This window comes from Triticum urartu, chromosome 2, assembly GCF_003073215.2.
Source record: "Triticum urartu cultivar G1812 chromosome 2, Tu2.1, whole genome shotgun sequence".
NCBI classification, from domain to species: Eukaryota; Viridiplantae; Streptophyta; class Magnoliopsida; order Poales; family Poaceae; genus Triticum; species Triticum urartu.
Genome location: NC_053023.1, coordinates 560,924,957 through 560,945,314, shown reverse-complemented (window position 1 = coordinate 560,945,314; position 20,358 = coordinate 560,924,957). Strand labels below are relative to the sequence as shown.

Here is a 20,358-nt window from a genome sequence, read left to right as displayed (position 1 = left end):
TCTCGGAACAGTTGGACTTATTGCTGTTACACGCATCGCAGAAATTGGAGCTTGAGTTTACCTTGGATACCCAGTCATCTGCACATAACATCAGAAATATTAAACTATCATTCTGTACAGGCACAAGTACACATACTCCCTCGGATCCACATAATTGTCACTGATTTAGTACAAAGTTGTACTAAATCAGTGACAATTAATATGGATCGGAGGGAGTAATATATTTGAGTGTGCTTACCTGTATATCCTGTTGCTGAGCGTGCATGCATGTCATTTGTTTCTGCTACTATGTCAGATTCAGAACTGCCAAACTGCAAAAGTGCAACAGTAACCCAAGTTGCCTTATTTCTTGATGTCCTCAACTGTTTTTCAGTTTCTGACAGTATTTTGAGTGCATGTCTTAGTTTCTCTATACCAACATCTGCCACTGCAAGATCATTGGAAAATAGCAAGGGTAAAGAAACTTAGGGGAACCGAAGGGTATGTGGATAGCAAACTTTTCATAGTTCCAAATGCACTGGTTATCAGAACATGCCATACCATTACTGATTTGACAATATAGAGGGTAAAAAAAATGAGAACACAAAACACTCCATATTATCAATTAATGCATTGAGCCTGCAGTCGTTAATGATAATATGTGAAAGTAGAAAAATCCATTCAAGGAAAGAATACATACACGCATATCTTCCCAAGAAACTTTTGCTGACTTCAGTTACCGCAGATTGGCATCGTCCTGAGAGAATGTCCATAATAAGGTTTGCCAGCTGAGAGACCAGCTGCAGGGGATCAACTGACGACGCCATAAGTTCCCGAGCTCGTCTAACTGTATTGGTTGTGTCCGATGACAGTGCTAGATCAAGCAACTCAATCAACTCATCATCAGAAACCAATCCTACCTGCAAATAACAAATGTAGAAACATGATTATACTGTGTAACTGGCAATAGTCATTACTATAGGTAGTACTACTCACAAGTTCATGCACAAGAGAAATCGTGACCCTCTTCCCAAGCAAACTAAGTTGATCCAGCATTATTTCAGCATCTCTAAGAGAACCATTAGACTTTGCAGCAATGAAGTGCAACGCATCATGGTCAAATTCTAACCCTTCATCTACGCAGATTCTCTCCAACCTGTTGACAATATCTGCAACCTTTATCTTCGGAAAATGGAACTTCTGGCAATGTGTGACGGAAGTGCGAGGTAAGCTATCTAGATCAGAGGTAATCATAATGTAGACAGCATGCCGGTATGGCTCATCAAGACTCTTTACTATTGCCGACCAGGCATCTTCTAGCAACAGATGGCATTCATCAACTATGAAAACCTTGAAGCGTGACGAGTATGGGACAAGAGATGCACTCTTGAGAAGTGCCTTTACGCGGCCCAAACGATCCATTTTTGCTGCATCAATTTCTTTTACGTCCCTGCTCCTCCCAGAGAAGAGAATGACACACTCTTTACAGAACCCACATGGCCTTTGCTCTTCGAGAGAGAGGCAATTTAGGGCAGCAGCAAAAATGCGTGCCGTAGAAGTCTTGCCTGTACCCCGGGGTCCATGGAACAAGTACATTGGAGCAATCTTTCCTTTGCAAGAGGAATACAAGAGGGACTGAGCAACCACATTGAGGCCAATCAGTTCACTGAATGATCGAGGGCGAAATTTTTGGCTTAAACACCTTGGTGTCTCGGTGTATGGTACATTCTCTTGGAACGGTACCTCAGTCCCCTCTGGGGATAGGAGAGGTTGCTCTGGACCATCACTATCGGAATAAAGATCGCGGTACTTTGATGCTCCTGACCAGCAGTAGCTTATACCGCATCCACTGAAGTTTGATCCTACAACATCATTCGACCTAACTCGTGTGTCCTCAGTTCCATGCCCTACTGTGCTTCTTCTGGATCCAACTGAACGCGCTTCACTGGCAGACATACAGGGGCTGCCAACGCGGCTCATTGCAGCAGAAGACTTGCCCTTGAATTTGGAACGCCTTTTCACTTCTTCCTCGCTCTTCTCTGGCAAAGCGAGATGTGCCCGTTCATAGGAATTCACCTCCTCCTCTTCCTTCTCCTCCACCACGTTGGTTACTATATTGTTTGCCAACTGCCGAAGGGAGCTATGATTAGAGTGGTTAGAATCCACCGATTTCCTGTGACCATCCCCGCGGACACGATGAACTTGCTTGTTTCTTGGTGGGTTGAAGCCTCTGATCCTGACAACTGAAGATTTCCTGTAAGATGCAGTTCTTGCATTTGGTGCCCGGAAGCTTCGCTCTGACCCCATGGTAGCTTCGGCTTCCAAATCCACATCCTCTTCAATCAAATGATGGTGTGCTGACCTGCTTCCTTCCATCATCGCTCCATTGCTAGAAGCAGTCTCCCAGATCATACTGTCAGAAGGAGATGCATACTTGCTCATAGAGTTTGTTGCTGGATCCCGCAGCGACCTCACTCGCTTGAGCTGCACCAGGGTTCTTGACAGTGGGACATCCACGGAGACGGAGTGGCGCCTCATGTCAGTCATTTTGAATCTGTATTACACAGCAACAATATCTGATTATAGTTCAGTTCTGGCTGTTTCCTTGAATGTGGCTGCTTCCATTATAACAGCGTCGCAGGAACCTGAAGTAAAACAGTAAAAACGCTCAGATTATAAAGTTTATTTTGATTTCTCCGTGCAAAGGAAACAATGAGATGCCTTAATGATTGCTCAACCCTACATTGCAAACGCATCTTCGAGAAGTAATAAATGGATATTGACATTTTCGTGTTTCCAAAGATAAATTGAGAGACATGTACGACGCCCTACAACAGTTAAATCCGGGACCCCAAAGATAGGATGATTGTAATAGTAACCCTGGAGCATTTATATGCACAAGAAGAAGATTGCAAAATTAAACCCGGGCCCCAAAACGCTCCATCTTATTATGAGCATTTCTATGCAGATTAAAGGAAAGAAGGTGGCAACCAGAAAATGCTCTGTTCAGCTACCAAGCGGAATAAAATGGACCGACGAATCGGCCGTCACTTCTTCTATTCACTGAAATAACATAAAGTAAAAAAAGCAGTACACGAATAATCCACACATCCTCTGCTTTTCTAACAAACATGACAGCAAAAAGAAAGAATGTGGAGAAAACAGAAGCCAAAAAAGGTCAAATCAAATCTTGGCCACCCAACCGTATCTGTATGTACAAGTAGCAATCACCAAAATCAAATCCAGAGCAATGGGAAGCATCCATCTGGGACTACAAAAAATGGGCCAAATCTTGGTCCCATTCGGACCCATTCCCCATCCAGGAAGCACCTCCATTTCCAAAAACAAATAAAATCCAACTCACACCTGGTTAGTTTTGTATCGCACAAATGTCACAGAGCTCATAGTCCTCCTGTCGTAAACACACAAGATGTAAAGTAGAGAAGAAAACACAAGATGCGAAGAAGCCGAGCTGAAGCCAAGAACAGACCCTCGGCTGCATTATCCCCTTGGCCATCGACCGCATTGCAAGAACCACAAGATCCAGAACGAGATGGAAGAACAAAAAGGAAGGCCAGGAACAGGGAGGCGCTCGTGAGGAGCAGGGGTGGCAGGGAAAGAAAGGGATAATGGCTTCTCACCGCAGGGGCCTGGTCGAAGCCTCGGCGCATGCACGGCTGGATGGCAGATCACGGACGCGGCACGGAGCGCGGCGGCGGCGGCGGTGACCGCACCCGCACGGCAAGAAAGAACAGGCAGGGTTGAGCTCCTCTGGTACGCTGCGAGTACAATTAGCTTTAGCTCCGCAGAGCGCAGCTGTAGGAGAGAGAGGGAGACATGGAGGGCGGGAGCAACGGGCAGCGTGTGGTCACGTGCTCACTGGCAGAATGGCCAAGAAAGGGCTCAGGTTGAGGGGTTAAAGAAATGCTGCGTCGCAGCGGTCGCTGTGATGGTGTCCGTGGCCATGGCCATGGGTGTGGTGTGGGGCACTGGGCCGTAGGCGTAGGGGTCCTGCTCTGCCTGCCTGCCTGCCTCGGTGCCGGTTCCGAGGCGATGGCGTTTCCGTGGTTTGGCTCCACGGCGGAGGGCGGTGTCGCAGCCTTGCAGTGCACTTGCGGGGAGGGCGGAGAGAGAAAGGCTGATAGCCTTTTCTGCGCAGGCAACACCTCTCTCTTACGTGAAATTGCAAATGGCACCATGGGCACAACCCTTAGCCGAGCCCTTACTTCCAATATGCCGTACTGGCAGGGTCCGGACGTCAAGTTTCCACAGGTCAACGAATTTCTAGTGCCGCTCGCATCACAGCTGCCATGACGAGACAGGACTGCGAGACGAGGGGGAGAAACTATCGTTTTGTGTCGTGTCGAGCGTGAGTGCACGGCCCCCGAGATCTCGGCCCGGAGAAAATGCGTGCCGTAAATAGGCCGTAAATATAGCAGGAAATTTTCTTCGAGAAGGACGAGAGGAAGTGAAAATTCTTTGTTTGGCGTGCACTGCTGGTGGAGTAGTACGTGTGTAGCTGCTGTCTCGCTTTTTGGACCGTGATGAAAGGCTAGACTAGAAGAGAGAGACGCTGCGATTGCATCCACGGGAGTAGGGTACTAGGGGAGTATCACAGGACGTCCAAGGTCCAATCAACATCCGGCCTCATATCATGGATGGAAAGCTCTTGCACTTTCTTGACCGCGAAATAATCCCTCTGTTCTAGTAAAATGCAGTGTGTACAATTTTTAAATCGCGCCAGATAATTGCCAGCAGAGGTATAAATATTCTAAATAATAGGTTTGTCCATGATTACCCGCTCATGTTAGTCTGATTGTGTTCCTGAAAAAAAAGGTTGATTGTGTAAAAAAAATGTAATTTTAATTGTAATCCTTATTTGCTAGTAGTAAGCATTTACATAGACTTGCTAGAGAAAACATAATTTTATTGACTTACTAAAAAATTATGTGATTCATGCCATTTAAAGTTTTATACTAAGTGAATATATTGATTTACCCAGTTTTGTAAGTCAATAAAATTATGTGATTCATGCAATTTAAAGTTTTACACTACCCAACCCTCCTGGCCTCCATCCAGGCGTTGGACCTCCAGGCCGACTCGGTGTGCATATCCCCCGATGAGTGGATGCTTCGAGACACTGGCAAGGAGGCTTATTGGCGACTTTGGGGAACCGAAAATTGGGTCCTCAAGGGTGACGCCAATACCGCCTACTTCCAGGCCATCGCCAATGGTCGTAGGCGTTGCAATACCATCCCCTTGCAATGGGATGGGGAGACCCTCCTGCAGCGTACAACATCCGTGCTTATGTAGATGGCTTCTATAAAGCCCTCTCCCCCCCCCTAAGGGGGCCTGGCTCTCGCTCCTGACTTCTGGGCTGGTTTTCAGTGCATCTGGGCCGAGGAGAATGTTGCCCTCACGGTCCCATTCACCGAGGAGGAAGTCTGGCTGGCGATTAAAGGAATGAATCCTTCGTCCGCCCCTGGTCCAGACGGTCTGCCAGTGAAGTTCTTCCAGACCTTCTAGACGGCCATAAAACCGGAGGTCATGGCCCTCTTTGAGGAGTTCTATGTGGGCTCCATTGACCTCGGTCGCCTTAACTACGGGATCATCACCTTGATCCCCAAGGTGCCTGGCGCTTCAGACATCCGTCAGTTACGACCGATCACGGTGATCAATGTGATCTTCCGCATTCTAGCAAAGGGTACGCCAATAGGGTGGCCCCTTTGGCTGGCCGCATCACCCACCCGGATCAGTCTGTCTTCATACAAGGCCAGTATATCCAAATGGGGTCATTGTCTTCCACGAAGTCCTGCACGAGGTCCGGTCCAAAAACCTCAAAGCAGTCTTCCTGAAAATCGACTTCCACAAGGCCTATTACACGGTTAGCTGGTCCTTCCTTCAGGAAGTGTTGCTCAGGAAAGAGTTCGACGATCGCTGGGTCACCCGGGTCATGCAGATGGTGACCTCTAGGCGCACCGCGGTGAACATTAATGGCGAGATGAGGCCCTATTTCCCCACCTTATGTGGGGTTAGACAAGGGGACCCCTTTTCTCCATTTCTGTTCAACATGGTGGTTGACTCCCTGGCATTGATCCTGGATAGGGCAAAGGCCACCGACCACATTCACGGCATAGTCCCGCACCTAGTGGAGGGAGGAGGTGTCTCCCTCCTCCAATACGCCGACGACACCATTATCATGGTGCAAGGCTTGGCGGCCGATATCCCGAACCTGAAATTCCTGTTGCTGTGCTTCTAGCAGTTGTCGGGTCTCAAAATAAACTTCGATAAGAGCGAGGTGATGGTTCTTGGCTACTCCACCTCCGATAGCCAGAGTATTGCTAACCGGCTTAACTGTCGGCTTGGGTCATTCCCAACTGCCTACCTGTGGATCCCCATTAGCAACTCCCGCCTATCTGTGGCGGATCTAAGGCCCTCGGTTCTCAAGCTCCAACACCGTATCGAGCCTTGGCAGGGCTGTTGGTTGTCTAAGGCGGCTCGGACGATCCTCATCAACTCGTCCCTATCCAGCCTCCTTCTGTTCATCATGAGTTTCTACAGCCTACCCGAAACGTTGCATCATGAGATTGGCTCTGTCCAGGCGTGTTTCTACTGGGCCGACGAGGGTGATAAGAAGAAATACCATATGGTCCGTTGGATCGACATCTGCAAACCTAGAGACCAAGGCGGCCTCGGCATCATGTCCTCTAAATGTATGAACCTGGCTCTCCTCACGAGATGGCTTTGGTGCATTACGAATGGCGAGGGTGGCCTGTGGCTACAAATCATCCTGAGCAAATACTTGCGTGGCCAACCCCTTGCCTTTTGCATTAGGTCAGGAGGCTCCCAGTTCTGGCAGTCCGTTGATACGTCCATTTTGCATCATGTTTTCCTACTGTTATTTATGATGTATTTATGTGTAATAATGCTTTTTGGAGTAATTCTAATGCCTTTTGTCTCATAATTTGTAAGGTACACACAAAGAGGGAGAATTCTGGCAGTTGGAAATCTGGACCTGGAAAAGCTACGTCAGGCTACCTATTCTGCACAACTCCAAACAAGCTGAAACTTTACGGAGAATTTTTATGGAATATATGAAGAATATTGGAGCAAATAAGTACCAGAGGGGGCCCACCGGGTGGGCACAACCCACCTGGGCGCGCCCTGGTGGGTTGTGCTCACCCAGGCCCACCTCTGGTGCCCACCTTTTGGTATATAAGTCATTTTGACATAGAAAAAATAAGAGAGGACTTTCGGGACGGAGCGCCGCCATCTCGAGGCAGAACTTGGGCATGAGCACTTTTGCCCTCCGGCGGAGCGATTCCGCCAGGGGAACTTCTCTCCCGGAGGGGGAAACCATCGTCATCATCACCAACAACTCTCCCATCTTGGGGAGGGCAATCTCCATCAACACCTTCAACATCGCCATCTCATCTCAAACCCCGGTTCATCTCTTGTGTTCAATCTTGTTACCAGAACTATAGATTGGTGCTTGTGGGTGACTAGTAGTGTTATTACATCTTGTAGTTGATTACTATATGGTTTATTTGGTGGAAGATTATATGTGTTAGATCCATTATGCTATTTAATACCCCTCTGATCTTGAGCATATTTATCACTTGTGAGTAGTTGCTTTTGTTCTTGAGGTCATGGGAGAAATCATGTTGCAAGTAATCATGTGAATTTGATATGTGTTAGATATTTTGATAGTATGTATGTTGTGATTCCCTTAGTGGTGTCATGTGAACGACGACTACATGACACTTCACCATATTTTGGCCTAAGGGAATGCATTGTGGAGTAGTTATTAGATGATGGGTTGTGAGAGTGACAAAAGCTTAAACCCTAGTTTATGCGCTATTCCATAAGGGGCCAATTGGATCCAAAAGTTTAATGCTATGGTTAGGATTTATCCTTAATACTTTTCTCGTAGTCGCGGATGCTTGCGAGGGGGTTAATCATAAGTAGCAGGTTTGTTAAAGTAAGAACAACACCTAAGCACTAGTCCACCCACATATCAAATTATCAAAGTAGCGAACATGAATCGAATCAACATGATGAAAGTGACTAGATGAAATTTCTGTGTACCCTCAAGAATGCTTTGCTTACTATAAGAGACTGTTTTGGCCTGTCCTTTGCCTCAGAAGGATTGGGCTACCTTGCTGCACTTTTGTTACTATTATCATTACTTACTCATTACAAAATATCTTGCTATCAAACTACTCAGTTACTTACAATTTCAGCACTTGCAGACATTACCTTGCTGAAAACCACTTGTCATTTCCTTCTGCTCCTCGTTGGGTTCTGGTACGTCTCTGACATATCTATAATTTATGAAGTATTCATGCTGTTTTATTATCATTCTTGGATGTTTTACAAGCATTTTATAGCAACTCTATATCATTTTTTGGGACTAACCTATTGACCCACTGCCCAGTGCCAGTTGCTGTTTTTTGCTTGTTTTTACATCGCAGGAAATCAATACCAAACGAAGTCCAAACACCGTGAAACTTTTTGTGGGTTTTTAATGGACCAGAAGACATCCAGTGGGCCAAAGCAGCACCTGGGCGTGCCCTGAGGGGGGAACAACCCACCAGGGCGCGCCTGGGGGCCCAGGCTCACCCAGGTGGGTTGTGCCCACCTCGGTGGCCTCTCGTACCCCCTCTTCGCCCTATAAATCGTCAAATATTCCAAAAACCCTCAGGGTGACCCTAGATCGGAAAGAATAACTTGGTGTTATTTTAGTACAAACTCTTGATAGATCGATCGAAAAGAATAACTTGGTGTTATTTTAGTATGAACTCTTGGATAGATCGATCGGAAAGAATAACTTGGTGTTATTTTAGTACGAACTCTTAGATAGATCGATCAGAAAGAATAGCTACAAACGATTTCTTCTTATGTTCTCCGCTAGATAGGAACTTTGGAGCGATTCTTCGTTGCACGTTGATGGATGGTTATATGATCCAATTATATTAGCATTGTTGAGAGATTGCACTAGTGAAAGTAGGGACCCTAGGCCTCATTTTCAAGCATTGCAATACCATTTTTGTGCCCATTTACTATTTGCTACCTTGTTGTTTTTATTTATTCCGATTATAAAAATATATTTCTACCATCCATATTACACTTTTATCACCATCTCTTCGCCGAACTAGTACACCTATACAATTTGCCATTGTATTAGATGTGTTGGGGACACAAGAGACTTTTTATTATTTGGTTGCAGGGTTGTTTGAGAGAGACCATCTTCATCCTACGCCTCCCACGGATTGATAAACCTTAGGTCACCCACTTGAGGGAAAATTGCCACTGTCCTACAAAACTCTGCGCTTGGAGGCCTAACACGTGTCTACAAGAATAAAGTTGCATAGTAGACATCAAGCTCTTTTATGGCGCCGTTGCCGGAGAGGTGAGTGCTTGAAGGTATTGCAATTGAATCTTTTAGTTTCTTGTTTTATCACTAGTTTGGTTTATTAAGGAAAACTAAAAAATAGAATTGCGGTTGCATCATATTATTCATCTTTATGATGTCTTTCGTGAAAATGATGGAAAGAAAAATTGTGCTCAATTGATAGAAGAAGAATTCTATAAAATGTTTTACAAAAAATCTTTGAAAGATGAGCATGATCGCAATGTTATTAGTATGAACTCTTTGAATATCCATGATGCTAACGATATGCAAAGCCACAAGCTTGGGGATGCTATATTTGATGAAGATGATATTTTTGGTCCCCCAAGAGTTGGTGTGCAATTTTTTTATAATAATTTCATGCCTCCTATTTATGATGATTATAATAATGAAAGTGGATTTGGAGAGGTCATGACTTTATTTAGTGATTAACCCACTATTTTGGAGGAGGTTTCAATTGACTATGACAACAAAGTTGCTATCTATGATGATTATGGTGATGACATGTATGTCATAAATAATAATGATAACCATGAAACTTGTCATCATGATTTTAATTTTCAATCTCATGATAGTTATTTTGTTGAATTTGCTCCCACTACTATTGATGAGAATAAATTTGCTTATGTGGAGAGTAGCAAAATTTCTATGCTTATGCATCATGAAAAGAATGCTTTATGTGATGGTTATATTGTTGAATTTTTTCATGATGCTACTAAAAATTATTATGAGTGAGGAACATATGCTTGTAGGTATTGCAACAATATCAAGTTTTCTCTCCATGTGTTGAAAATCTTAAAAATTTTCCTGTTTTGCCTTCCTATGCTAGTTGATTCTTGTTCCCATAAGTTTTTTGATCACAAAATCCGTATGCATAAGAAGTGGGTTAGGCTTAAATATGCTAGTAATATGCTTCATGACGCTCTCTTTGTGTTTCAATTTTTTATCTTTTATGCGGGCATCATTGAAATCATCATGCCTAGCTAAAAGGCATTAAAGAAAAGCGCTTGTTGGGAGACAACCCAACACTTTTACGTACTGTTTTTGTCTGTTCACATGATTAGGCTATTGTATTAGTCATGTTTTATAGCTTTTGTTTCAATAAAGTGCCAAGTAAGACCTTTGGGATGGTCTATGATGATAGTTGATTTGATCTTACTGAAAAACAGAAACTTTTGCGCCCGGTAAAATAATTTTCATTTTTTAAAAAAGCGTGATAAAATCCTGATTCTTTTTGCACAAGATTGATATACAAATTTCCCAGGTTGTCCTAACTTTTCAGAATTTTTTGAGTAGCAGAAGTATGGTTGGAGTACATATTATTACAGACTATTCTGTTTTTGACAGGTTCAGTTTTCAATGTGTAGTTTGCTTGTTTTCTTGGGCACGTTTGGATCCTGGGCTATTGCTCACCTAGCCTCGCTGGGCCAGTCTAAGCATTTGGTTCAACTGAAATAATCTGGCTTTCAAGGGCAAGCTAGCCTCAATGGGTAAAGAAATCGTCGTTCGCAGAGGCATAGCAATAGAGCGAGCAACTAGCAAGCAAAGATAGAAGTGATTTCGAGGGTATGATCATCTTGCCTGCAAAGTTCTCCGAGTTGACGAAAGCTTGATCCTCGTAAGCGTACTCAACGGGTTCCTCGAACACGTACTCGTCTCCCGGCTCTACCCAAAGCAAGAGCACAAGCAAAAGAAACCACAATCAACCACGGTGCAATGCACAAGAAACATGATGCAAAACATGACATGACATGCGGGATGTGATATGCAATGCATATGCATGCTCCGGAAGGAAAAGATTGAATCAGGCCTCAACTTGGAAAACCAAGTATGCCGCTGGAAAGATGAGTTGATTTCGGTCGAAATCAATATAAAGATCACCGGAATCGGATGCACGGTTCGCAAATGGCAAGCAAAACAAGAATGGCACAATTCTGCGATTAACAGCACGATGCCATCTAGAATGCAACAAGAAAATAAGATACTGCACTCCAGCATAGCAACAAAGCACATGGCAGTGATCTACTCAAGATGCTTGACAAAAGATGAACACTGAGCTACGGCTAATTCACACAATAGGAAGTTCAAACAAGAATGGAAAAAGTGCAAAAGATATCAGCATCACAGACTTGGTGAAAATAAAAACATGCCAGGAATTAACATCAGGAAGACATGTTTAGAGCAATCTAACAACATGCTACAGGAACATATCATAGCAAAGCAAGGAATGGCATGAATCTACTCAAAGCATAGAACAAAAGTCCCTTACTGACCATAAGTCAAAAAGGATCAGAAGATATGATGGCACCCATATAAACATAGCAAGTTTCGTTAACAGATTCAAACTTAGCAGAAAACTGGGCATGGCATAAACAAAATTATGAAGGCATCTTTGCGAGCTCGATTCACTCAATACAAGGCATTGCATGACAGGATAAGCATACTACCAGCAAGAAGACATGATCATGAAGCTAACCAAAGCAAGAACAAGCTCATAGCCTGCATGGATCAACTACAACAACCTTGGCAAAATTGATTAACACATGAACAATCTTCCAGGAACATTTTATAGCAAAAGTAGAGCAAGATTAAGTCATGCTAGGGCACTCCAAAAATGCAAACAGGGGCATGGATGGATAGAGCATAACCATATGTCAAAATCATCCTTACTGAACATACTCAAAAGAAGCATGGATCTCACTGTAGCAACATGAATACATGGCATAAAAATAACAGCAGAGCAAATACTCGGTGAAATTCTAAGTCCCTGAAAACAGCAATATCACGAGAGCTACTTTGCATGCTTGTGCTAGTCACCACATTGATCACAAAAATACATGGCATGCACCCCTATAAAGATGGCAAGGAATAGACCAAAACACATGTAGAGCACATGACCATATGCAGCACACAACAAATGTAGCAAAAATGACAAATCCTCGTACTCTGCTAAGAATCAGCACCTAACATTTTATAGCACTCTTGCATCAACGATTTGGGCATCAAGATGTACTCAAACAAGCATGGCACAATGGAACAAAATGAAGAGCACATCCGGATGAACATTTTGATATATTGTGCATGCAAAACAGAGCAACGAGCACAAAGTTATGGCATGATGAAGTATGCATGAAAAAGTATGGATTCGGGGACTTGGAGAAAAATTGGACCTCCAAAAGTCAACGGGATGAGATGGTGTGGGACGAGGGGATCCGGGAACGAGGGGAGGTGTTTGCTTCGTCTCCCGGTGGATCGGATCAACTCCAGCCCGGATCTCACCGGAGAAGTGGCCGGAGTTCGCGGACGTCGCCGGAGTTGCGTGGGGAGGTCGGTCCGGGGTGGATCCGGCGAGCGAGGGCGGCGGTGGTGCGAGGTGGGGCGAACGGTGGTGGGGCCGGCGAGGTCGCACTCGTCGGCGCAGGGGCGTGCGACGACGCGGCGCCGGTTGGCTCGAACGGTGGCCGGCGCGGGGCAAGGCGCGGCACTACGGTGGGGCAAGACGGTGGGCGGCGGCGCGCAGAACGGCGGGCGACGGAGGGCGCGCGAGGGCGGCGCTGCGGTGCGGCTAGCGCGGGCGTGGACGCGCAGGCGAGGCGGCAGGGCGCGGCGAAGGTCGCCGGCGGAGGGCGGCTCCGGCGGGAGGCGGTGAAGGCGGCAGCGCACGGCGGAGTGGGCGGCAGAGCGCGGGGGTGGGGCCGGCAGCCTTGCGGGCCGCCGCGACGGAGGGCGGCGCAGGGACAGGTGGCACGACGCGTTTGGGTGGGGCGGCGGCGCGGACATGTCCGGCGGCGGAGTGGACATGTCCAGCGCGTGGAGGAGGAAGATCTAGGGTCAGACTGCGATTTTGGACGGGGAAGGCCTTTTTATAGGCAGGAGGAGGTAGGAGTGTCCAAATGGAGTGTTGTTTTCGACCACGCGATCGTGATCCAACGATGGAGGACATGGGATAGGTTTGGATGGGTTATTGGGCCACTTTGGAGGGGTGTTGGGCTGCAACACACACGAGGCCTTTACGGTTCCCCGGTTAACCATTGGATTATCAAACGGACTCCAAATGGCATGAAACTTGACAGACGATCTACTGATGGTGTACCAAGGCCGCTTGGCAAATCTCGGTCCATTCCGAGAAAGTTCAACACCCGCTCATGAAAAGAGGCAAAAGGGGGCGCCAGAGGACGTATGAGTGTCAGATTGCAAAACGGACAACGGGGAAAATGCTTGGATGCATGAGACGAACACGCATGCAAAAGTGATGCACATGATGACATGATATGAAATGCATGACACGAACAAAATGCAAAAAGAAAACAAAACCCAACCACGAAGGGAATCTCATATCGCATCTCCGGAAAAGGCAAGAGTCGGAGGTACAAATATGGAAAGTTGTATCCGGGGCGTTACAACACTCCACCACTACAAGAGGATCTCGTCCCGAGATCTAGGATGGCACCGGAGGGAAAAGGAAGAGGAAGAGGAGAGGTAAAACTAAGTTGCTTCTTTGACAAATGAGTGAGACCAAAGAACCTTGAAAGGTTAAACCATTTCGAGAACAGAATACAACGGAGATGAACGAAGTTGACAATCTCCGTCAGAAAAGGGAAACAAGGAAGAACAAATTCGGACAGCAATCCGGTTGAAAAGTGACGCAAGACTTGGTAAGATGAAAACAACTTGAGCAGAGGGCACAACACTCCGGTTAAATGGATAAGCAAAGGAAAGAACATGATCTTGACAAAACAAGATGATGGGTCGAAGAGAGCAACATCACAGTGCCTCCGGAAGAAATGAGAGAATGGAATGTAATGAACGAAAGAGAAAACAATATCTTATACCTCGAATGAGCTTGAAAAGCATCTTTAGGAGAAGGGTCGAACAGAGTTGTTGGAAAACCAACAGCAAAAAGAGTAAGCTTGTTGTGGGCTTATAGAGAACATCTCGAAATTATGAGGTGAAATTCTGCCACTAACGGAAGACAAAAGATTGGATTGATATCACCAAGAAGACGAGAAGCTTATATCACCGGGAGGATAAATGAAGAACTTGGGTCATTTATAAGCACCATAAATAGCAACAATCCTTAGGGAAAGCTTTAGATGAAATATAACCCAAGATAACTGCACGAAGAGAATGATGGATTGAGAAGAGCTCATGCTCGAAGAAATTGATGGGTTTAAACTATATCATACTTGACAACTTGCGAATCATGAAACGCGAAGGGAAATTGTCAAGAATGACATAACACCACCTCAAAAGATAAGGTATAAAGAATTGCACTCCGGATTGCAAGATGAAGAATACTTGAGCTCCTTTGAAAAGAATCTCGATGAAAACTTCGAGAAGGAATTTAAATCATTTATGAACCATCATGTAGAGCCTCCATGAAGAACTCCGACAACAAAAGGATGATCAAACGAAAGGTAAGTTGAAAGGAACTCCGGTAGGAGCCTTGCAATGATTTAGATGGAGCTTCGCGGCGAGATAAAGCGGAAAAACTTGGAACTCCGGAAAGAAAGATGAATAAATGAAATCAAGAATTTTGATGAACCTCCGGAATAAAGGAATTAATCACTTGGATTAAACCAGAATAAGAATTACATTATGCTTATCCTTCATCAATTTAAATTGATGGCACACAATGGATTTGGCATACTACTTATTCTCGTAGAAAGAAAGGGTTAAGATAGATATAGCACAAACTTGAGAAGGTCTTCAACGATCCACCGGTAGGATTGGAAAGAATGAATGAATCTATTTGATAACGAAGGGAGAGAACTCTTGAACAACCCACCGATAAGAATTGAAAATGAACGAAGATACTTGAGTGAAACAAGATGCAAGAGAACGAAGAGATCGCGAACTGATTAGAGAAAAACTTGAATGATGCACCGGTAAGATTTGGAGACCAATATCTGAAAGCTGAGGATGAATAAACCCGAAATGATGGCCTTTGGAGAATCAAACTGAGAAGAATCTTGAAATTTCTCCGGATGGGTGAAAAGAATTCTCACAATCGAAAACAATTATGAGAGGATGGCATCAAGCTAGAACCGTGAATCTTGAAGAGAAGGAAGCAAGATTTAAGAGAAACTCTTCTTCCGTCTTCACAATCCGAGAGTGACGACGAGAAAAAACCACCATGAATTATTGAGATACTCCGGGAGAATGAATAATGAAGAGGTTGAGCCAACAATGAAAAGAATTTGACAGATCTTGGAGAAATACATATGACTGATGATAACTCATTCTTACGTCAAACTTTGAAATGAATTTGAGAATACCTCCGGAAAAAAATAGAAGAGTCAGGTAAGATCCTGGGAAAGACCTGTGGGTTAGGGCCCAATCAAAAGAAACACCGTTGAAATGATTTCTCGAAAGAGAGATTGCACCGGTTGAATTAAATGTCTTGAATGAGATAACAACCTCGAAATAGGTTGAACGGATCTTGAATGAAAAGACGAGCCTTCTGAGATATCTTCAGCACTCCCGACCAATTGAATAGAGAGAGGTGAAAGATTAAGAGGTGCAACGGCTTGGGAAATCATTTGAAATGAGGAAAAGAATGCGATCAACCCTGAAAGGCTTGAGTTGGAACCATCGGAGAAGGAAAAGAACGAAGAATGATGAACTTGAAGCTCCATTAGGATCTTCCTGTGAATCACCGGATAAGAACACTGAAAGAGAGGAGTAAAGAGGATTCACATCCATAAGATGGATACTTGATTATGAAGTATGAGATTTGAAAAAAAAAGGGGGGGGGGGGGGGGTAAAACAAAGGCAACTTGGGATGGCTGAAGCAAACACCGTTGAGAAACTTAGAGTTGATCTTGCGAATGTTGAAAATGATCGGATCCACTTGAAGAGAAACACGCCGGTTGGAAAATAGCATTGAGATGACAACCTTGATGATCAAGAAGGATTAATACTCCCATAGAAATAAGAGAGCATCGCTTAGGAAAGGTATGGAATCAACACTTGACATTGAAGCAACTCGAATACCACAACTTAAAAAAACAAAACAAAGGATTGGCTTGCAGAATAAGCCAGAAACAAACATATGATAGATCCCATATCGTATCATGTGTCTGTTGGAAAGATATCCTACATGATACTTGAGTTCCCACTTATAAACTCCCGAAACTTTCTGGTTATGCAATCAGGTGTTGGGGATACAGGGGAAGCATAATATCTCACCCAAAACTAGCAAATCCTACATCCAACTGTATCCATCCTTCAACACATAACCAAGAAACCTCCGGAAATCATTTACCTCAACCTTCGAAAAGCATCCGTTATACGAGTTATGGCAATACTCCCGAACTCCCGCCCCAGTACTGGGTGGCGTCAAGGTTATCTCACCAACAACTGCATAAAAGAGATTATCGATGTCGGCGAACTCAGGTATTCCAGAACTGCAACGATAAAATTGTGACGGCAACACCTCGGAGCTCAACTCCCCGGGACACTGCCACAACCCCTAAATGTCAGGAGGCACCAAGAACAATGTTCTCGTCACAAAACCATCGAAACGATTCCAAGATACCCGTGTGATCCTAAAAAAAATTAGTGAAATTTGAGGAGAGAAGAGTCAAAACTCTACGTCAGGAGGCCTCACCAGAGTGATGAAGGGACCGAGGAGTAAAAAGAATCATACTCTCCGATATATATAATCCTAAGACTCAAAACATTTTGTTCTAGACTCAACAACATTAGCGATTCGATCAAGCAGGGGCTCCTAAGTCGGGGAAGGCTCTGATTACCAACTTGTAACACCCACGATGCGGCTATATCTCCCACGTGTCGGGGCACGACTTAGAGGCATAACCGCATGGTAGGCATGTCGCAAGTGGGGTAATCTTTACACATCCCATGTACTGAATAAGGAAGGGATAAGGAGTTGGCTTACAATCGCCACTTCACATAATACATAAATATAATATTACATCATCCAGAATACAATCAAGGTCCGACTACGGAACCAAATAAGAAAGACAACCCCAAATGCTAGATCCCAGATCACCCCGACTGGGCTCCACTACCGATCAACTGGAAATGAAACAAGACTACGATCAAGATCTTCATCGAGCTCCCATTTAAGCTCAGTTGTGCCACCTGCACTGGTATCATCGGCACCTGCAAACTGTTTGGAAGTATCTGTGAGTCACGGGGACTCAACAATCTCACACCCTTGCGATCAAGACTATTTAAGCTTATGGGTAGGAAAAGGTAGTGAGGTGGAGCTGCAGCAAGCACTAGCCTATATGGTGGCTAACTTACGCAAATGAGAGCGAGAAGAGAAGCAAAGCACGGTCGAGAAGCTATAAAGATCAAGAAGTGATCCTGAAACTACTTACGTTCAAGCATAACACGACACCATGTTCTCTTCCCGGACTCCGTCGAAAAAGAGACCATCATGGCTACACACACGGTTGATTCATTTTAAATTAAGTTAAGTGTCAGGTTCTCTACAACCGAATATTAACAAATTCCCATCTGCCCATAACCGCGGGCACGGCTTTCGAAAGTTCAAAACCCTGCAGGGGTGTCCTAACTTAGACCATCACAAGCTCTCACGGTCAACGAAGGATATTCCTTCTCCCAGGAAGACCCGATCAGACTCGGAATCCCGGTTACAAGACATCTCGACAATGGTAAAACAAGACCAGCAAAGCCACCCGAATGTGCCGACAAATCCCGATAGGAGCTGCACATATCTCGTTCTCAGGGCACACCGGATTGTCCAAACTTCCGGTAGGCCAGCCCAGAGTTGCCCCTGGTGGCCACCGGCGGCTGACAAGTTGGACCAACACTCAGAGGAGCAGTGGCCCGGGGGTTTAAAATAAAGATGACCCTTGAGTCTGTAGAACCCAAGGGAAAAGGCTTAGGTGGCAAATGGTAAAACCAAGGTTGGGCCTTGCTGGAGGAGTTTTATTCAAAGCGAACTGTCAAGGGGGTCCCATTCCCCCAACCGCGTAAGGAACGCAAAATGAAGGAACATAACACCGGTATGGCGGAAACTAGGGCGGCAAGAGTGGAACAAAACACCAGGCATAAGGCTGAGCCTTCCACCCTTTACCAAGTATATAGATGCATTAAAGTAAACAAGATATAATAATGATATCCCAACAATATCCATGTTCCTACAAGGAACAAACTCCATCTTCACCTGCAACTAGCAACGCTATAAGAGGGGCTGAGCAAAGCGGTAACATAGCCAAACAACGGTTTGCTGGGAAAGGTGGGTTAGAGGCTTGACAAGGCAATATGAGAGGCATGTTATAGCAAGTGGTAGGTATCGCGGCATAGCAATAGAGCGAGCAACTAACGAGCAAAGATAGAAGTGATTTAAAGGGTATGATCATCTTGCCTGCAAAGTTCTCTGAGTTGATGAAAGCTTGATCCTCGTAAGCGTACTCAACGGGTTCCTCGAACACGTACTCGTCTCCCGGCTCTACCCAAAGCAAGAGCACAAGCAAAAGAAACCACAATCAACCACGGTGCAATGCGCAAGCAACATGATGCAAAACATGACATGACATGCGGGATGTGATATGCAATGCATATGCATGCTCCGGAAGGAAAAGATTGAACCAGGCCTCAACTTGGCAAACCAAGTGTGCCTCTGGAAAGATGAGTTGATTTCGGTCGAAATTGATATAAAGATCACCGGAATCGGATGCACGGTTCGCAAATGGCAAGCAAAACAAGAATGGCACAATTCTGCGATTAACAACACGATGCCATCTAGAATGCAACAAGAAACTAAGCTACTGCACTCCAGCATAGCAACAAAGCACATGGCAGTGATCTACTCAAGATGCTTGAAAAAAGATGAACACTGAGATACGGCTAATTTACACAATAGCAGGTTCAAACAAGCATGGCAAAAGTGCAAAAGATATCAGCATCACAGACTTGGTGAAAATAACATGCCAGGAATTAACATCAGGAAGACATGTTTAGAGCAAGATAAAAATATGCTACATGAACATATCATAGCAAAAAAAGGCATGGCATGAATCTACTCAAAGCATAGAACAAAAGTCCCTTGCTGACCATAAGTCAAAAAGGATCAGAAGATATGATGGCACCCATGTAAACATCGCAAGTTTCGTTAACAGATTCAAACTTGGCAGAAAACTGGGCATGGCATAAACAGAATTATGAAGGCATCTTTGCAAGCTCGATTCACTCAACACAAGGCATTGCATGACAAGATAAGCATACTACCAGCAAGAAGACATGATCATGAAGCTAACCAAAGCAAGAACAAGCTCATAGCCTGCATGGATCAACTACAACAACCTTGGCAAAATTGATTAACACGTGAACAATCTTCCAGGAACATTTTATAGCAAAAGTAGAGCAAGATTAAGTCATGCTAGGGCACTCCAAAAATGCAAACAGGGGCATGGATGGATAGAGCATAACCATATGTCAAAATCATCCTTACTGAACATACTCAAAAGAAGCATGGATCTCACTGTAGCAACATGAATACATGGCATAAAAATAACAGCAGAGCAAAGACTTGGTGAAATTCTAAGTCCCTGAAAACAGCAATATCACGAGAGCTACTTTGCATGCTTGTGCTAGTCACCACATTGATCACAAAAATACATGGCATACACCCCTATAAAGATGGCAAGGAATAGACCAAAACACATGTAGAGCACATGACCATATGCAGCACACAACAAATGTAGCAAAAATGACAAATCCTCATACTCTGCTAAGAATCAGCACCTAACATTTTATAGCACTCTTGCATCAACGATTTGGGCATCAATATGTACTCAAACAAGCATGGCACAATGGAACAAAATGAAGAGCACATCCGGATGAACATTTTGATATATCGTGCATGCAAAACAGAGCAACGAGCACAAAGTTATGGCATGATGAAGTATGCATGAAAAAGTATGGATTCGGGGACTTGGAGAAAAATTGGACCTCCGAAAGTCAACGGG

The 20,358-nt window shown here is 44.6% G+C and overlaps 1 protein-coding gene across 1 annotated transcript; it reads right to left on the bottom strand.

The window, feature by feature from the left end:
• Window position 1: 1 nt before the first annotated feature.
• Window positions 2–3,893, bottom strand: LOC125537283 (protein STICHEL-like 2; the record flags this gene model as incomplete). Its single annotated transcript, XM_048700576.1, has 5 exons — window positions 3,621–3,893; window positions 976–2,624; window positions 680–899; window positions 239–427; window positions 2–78 (listed from the first exon to the last, which is right to left on the bottom strand). Coding segments are annotated over exons 2-5 (2,037 nt in total), but the record flags the coding sequence as incomplete, so codon positions are not given.
• Between the last annotated feature and the right edge of the window lie 16,465 nt (window positions 3,894–20,358).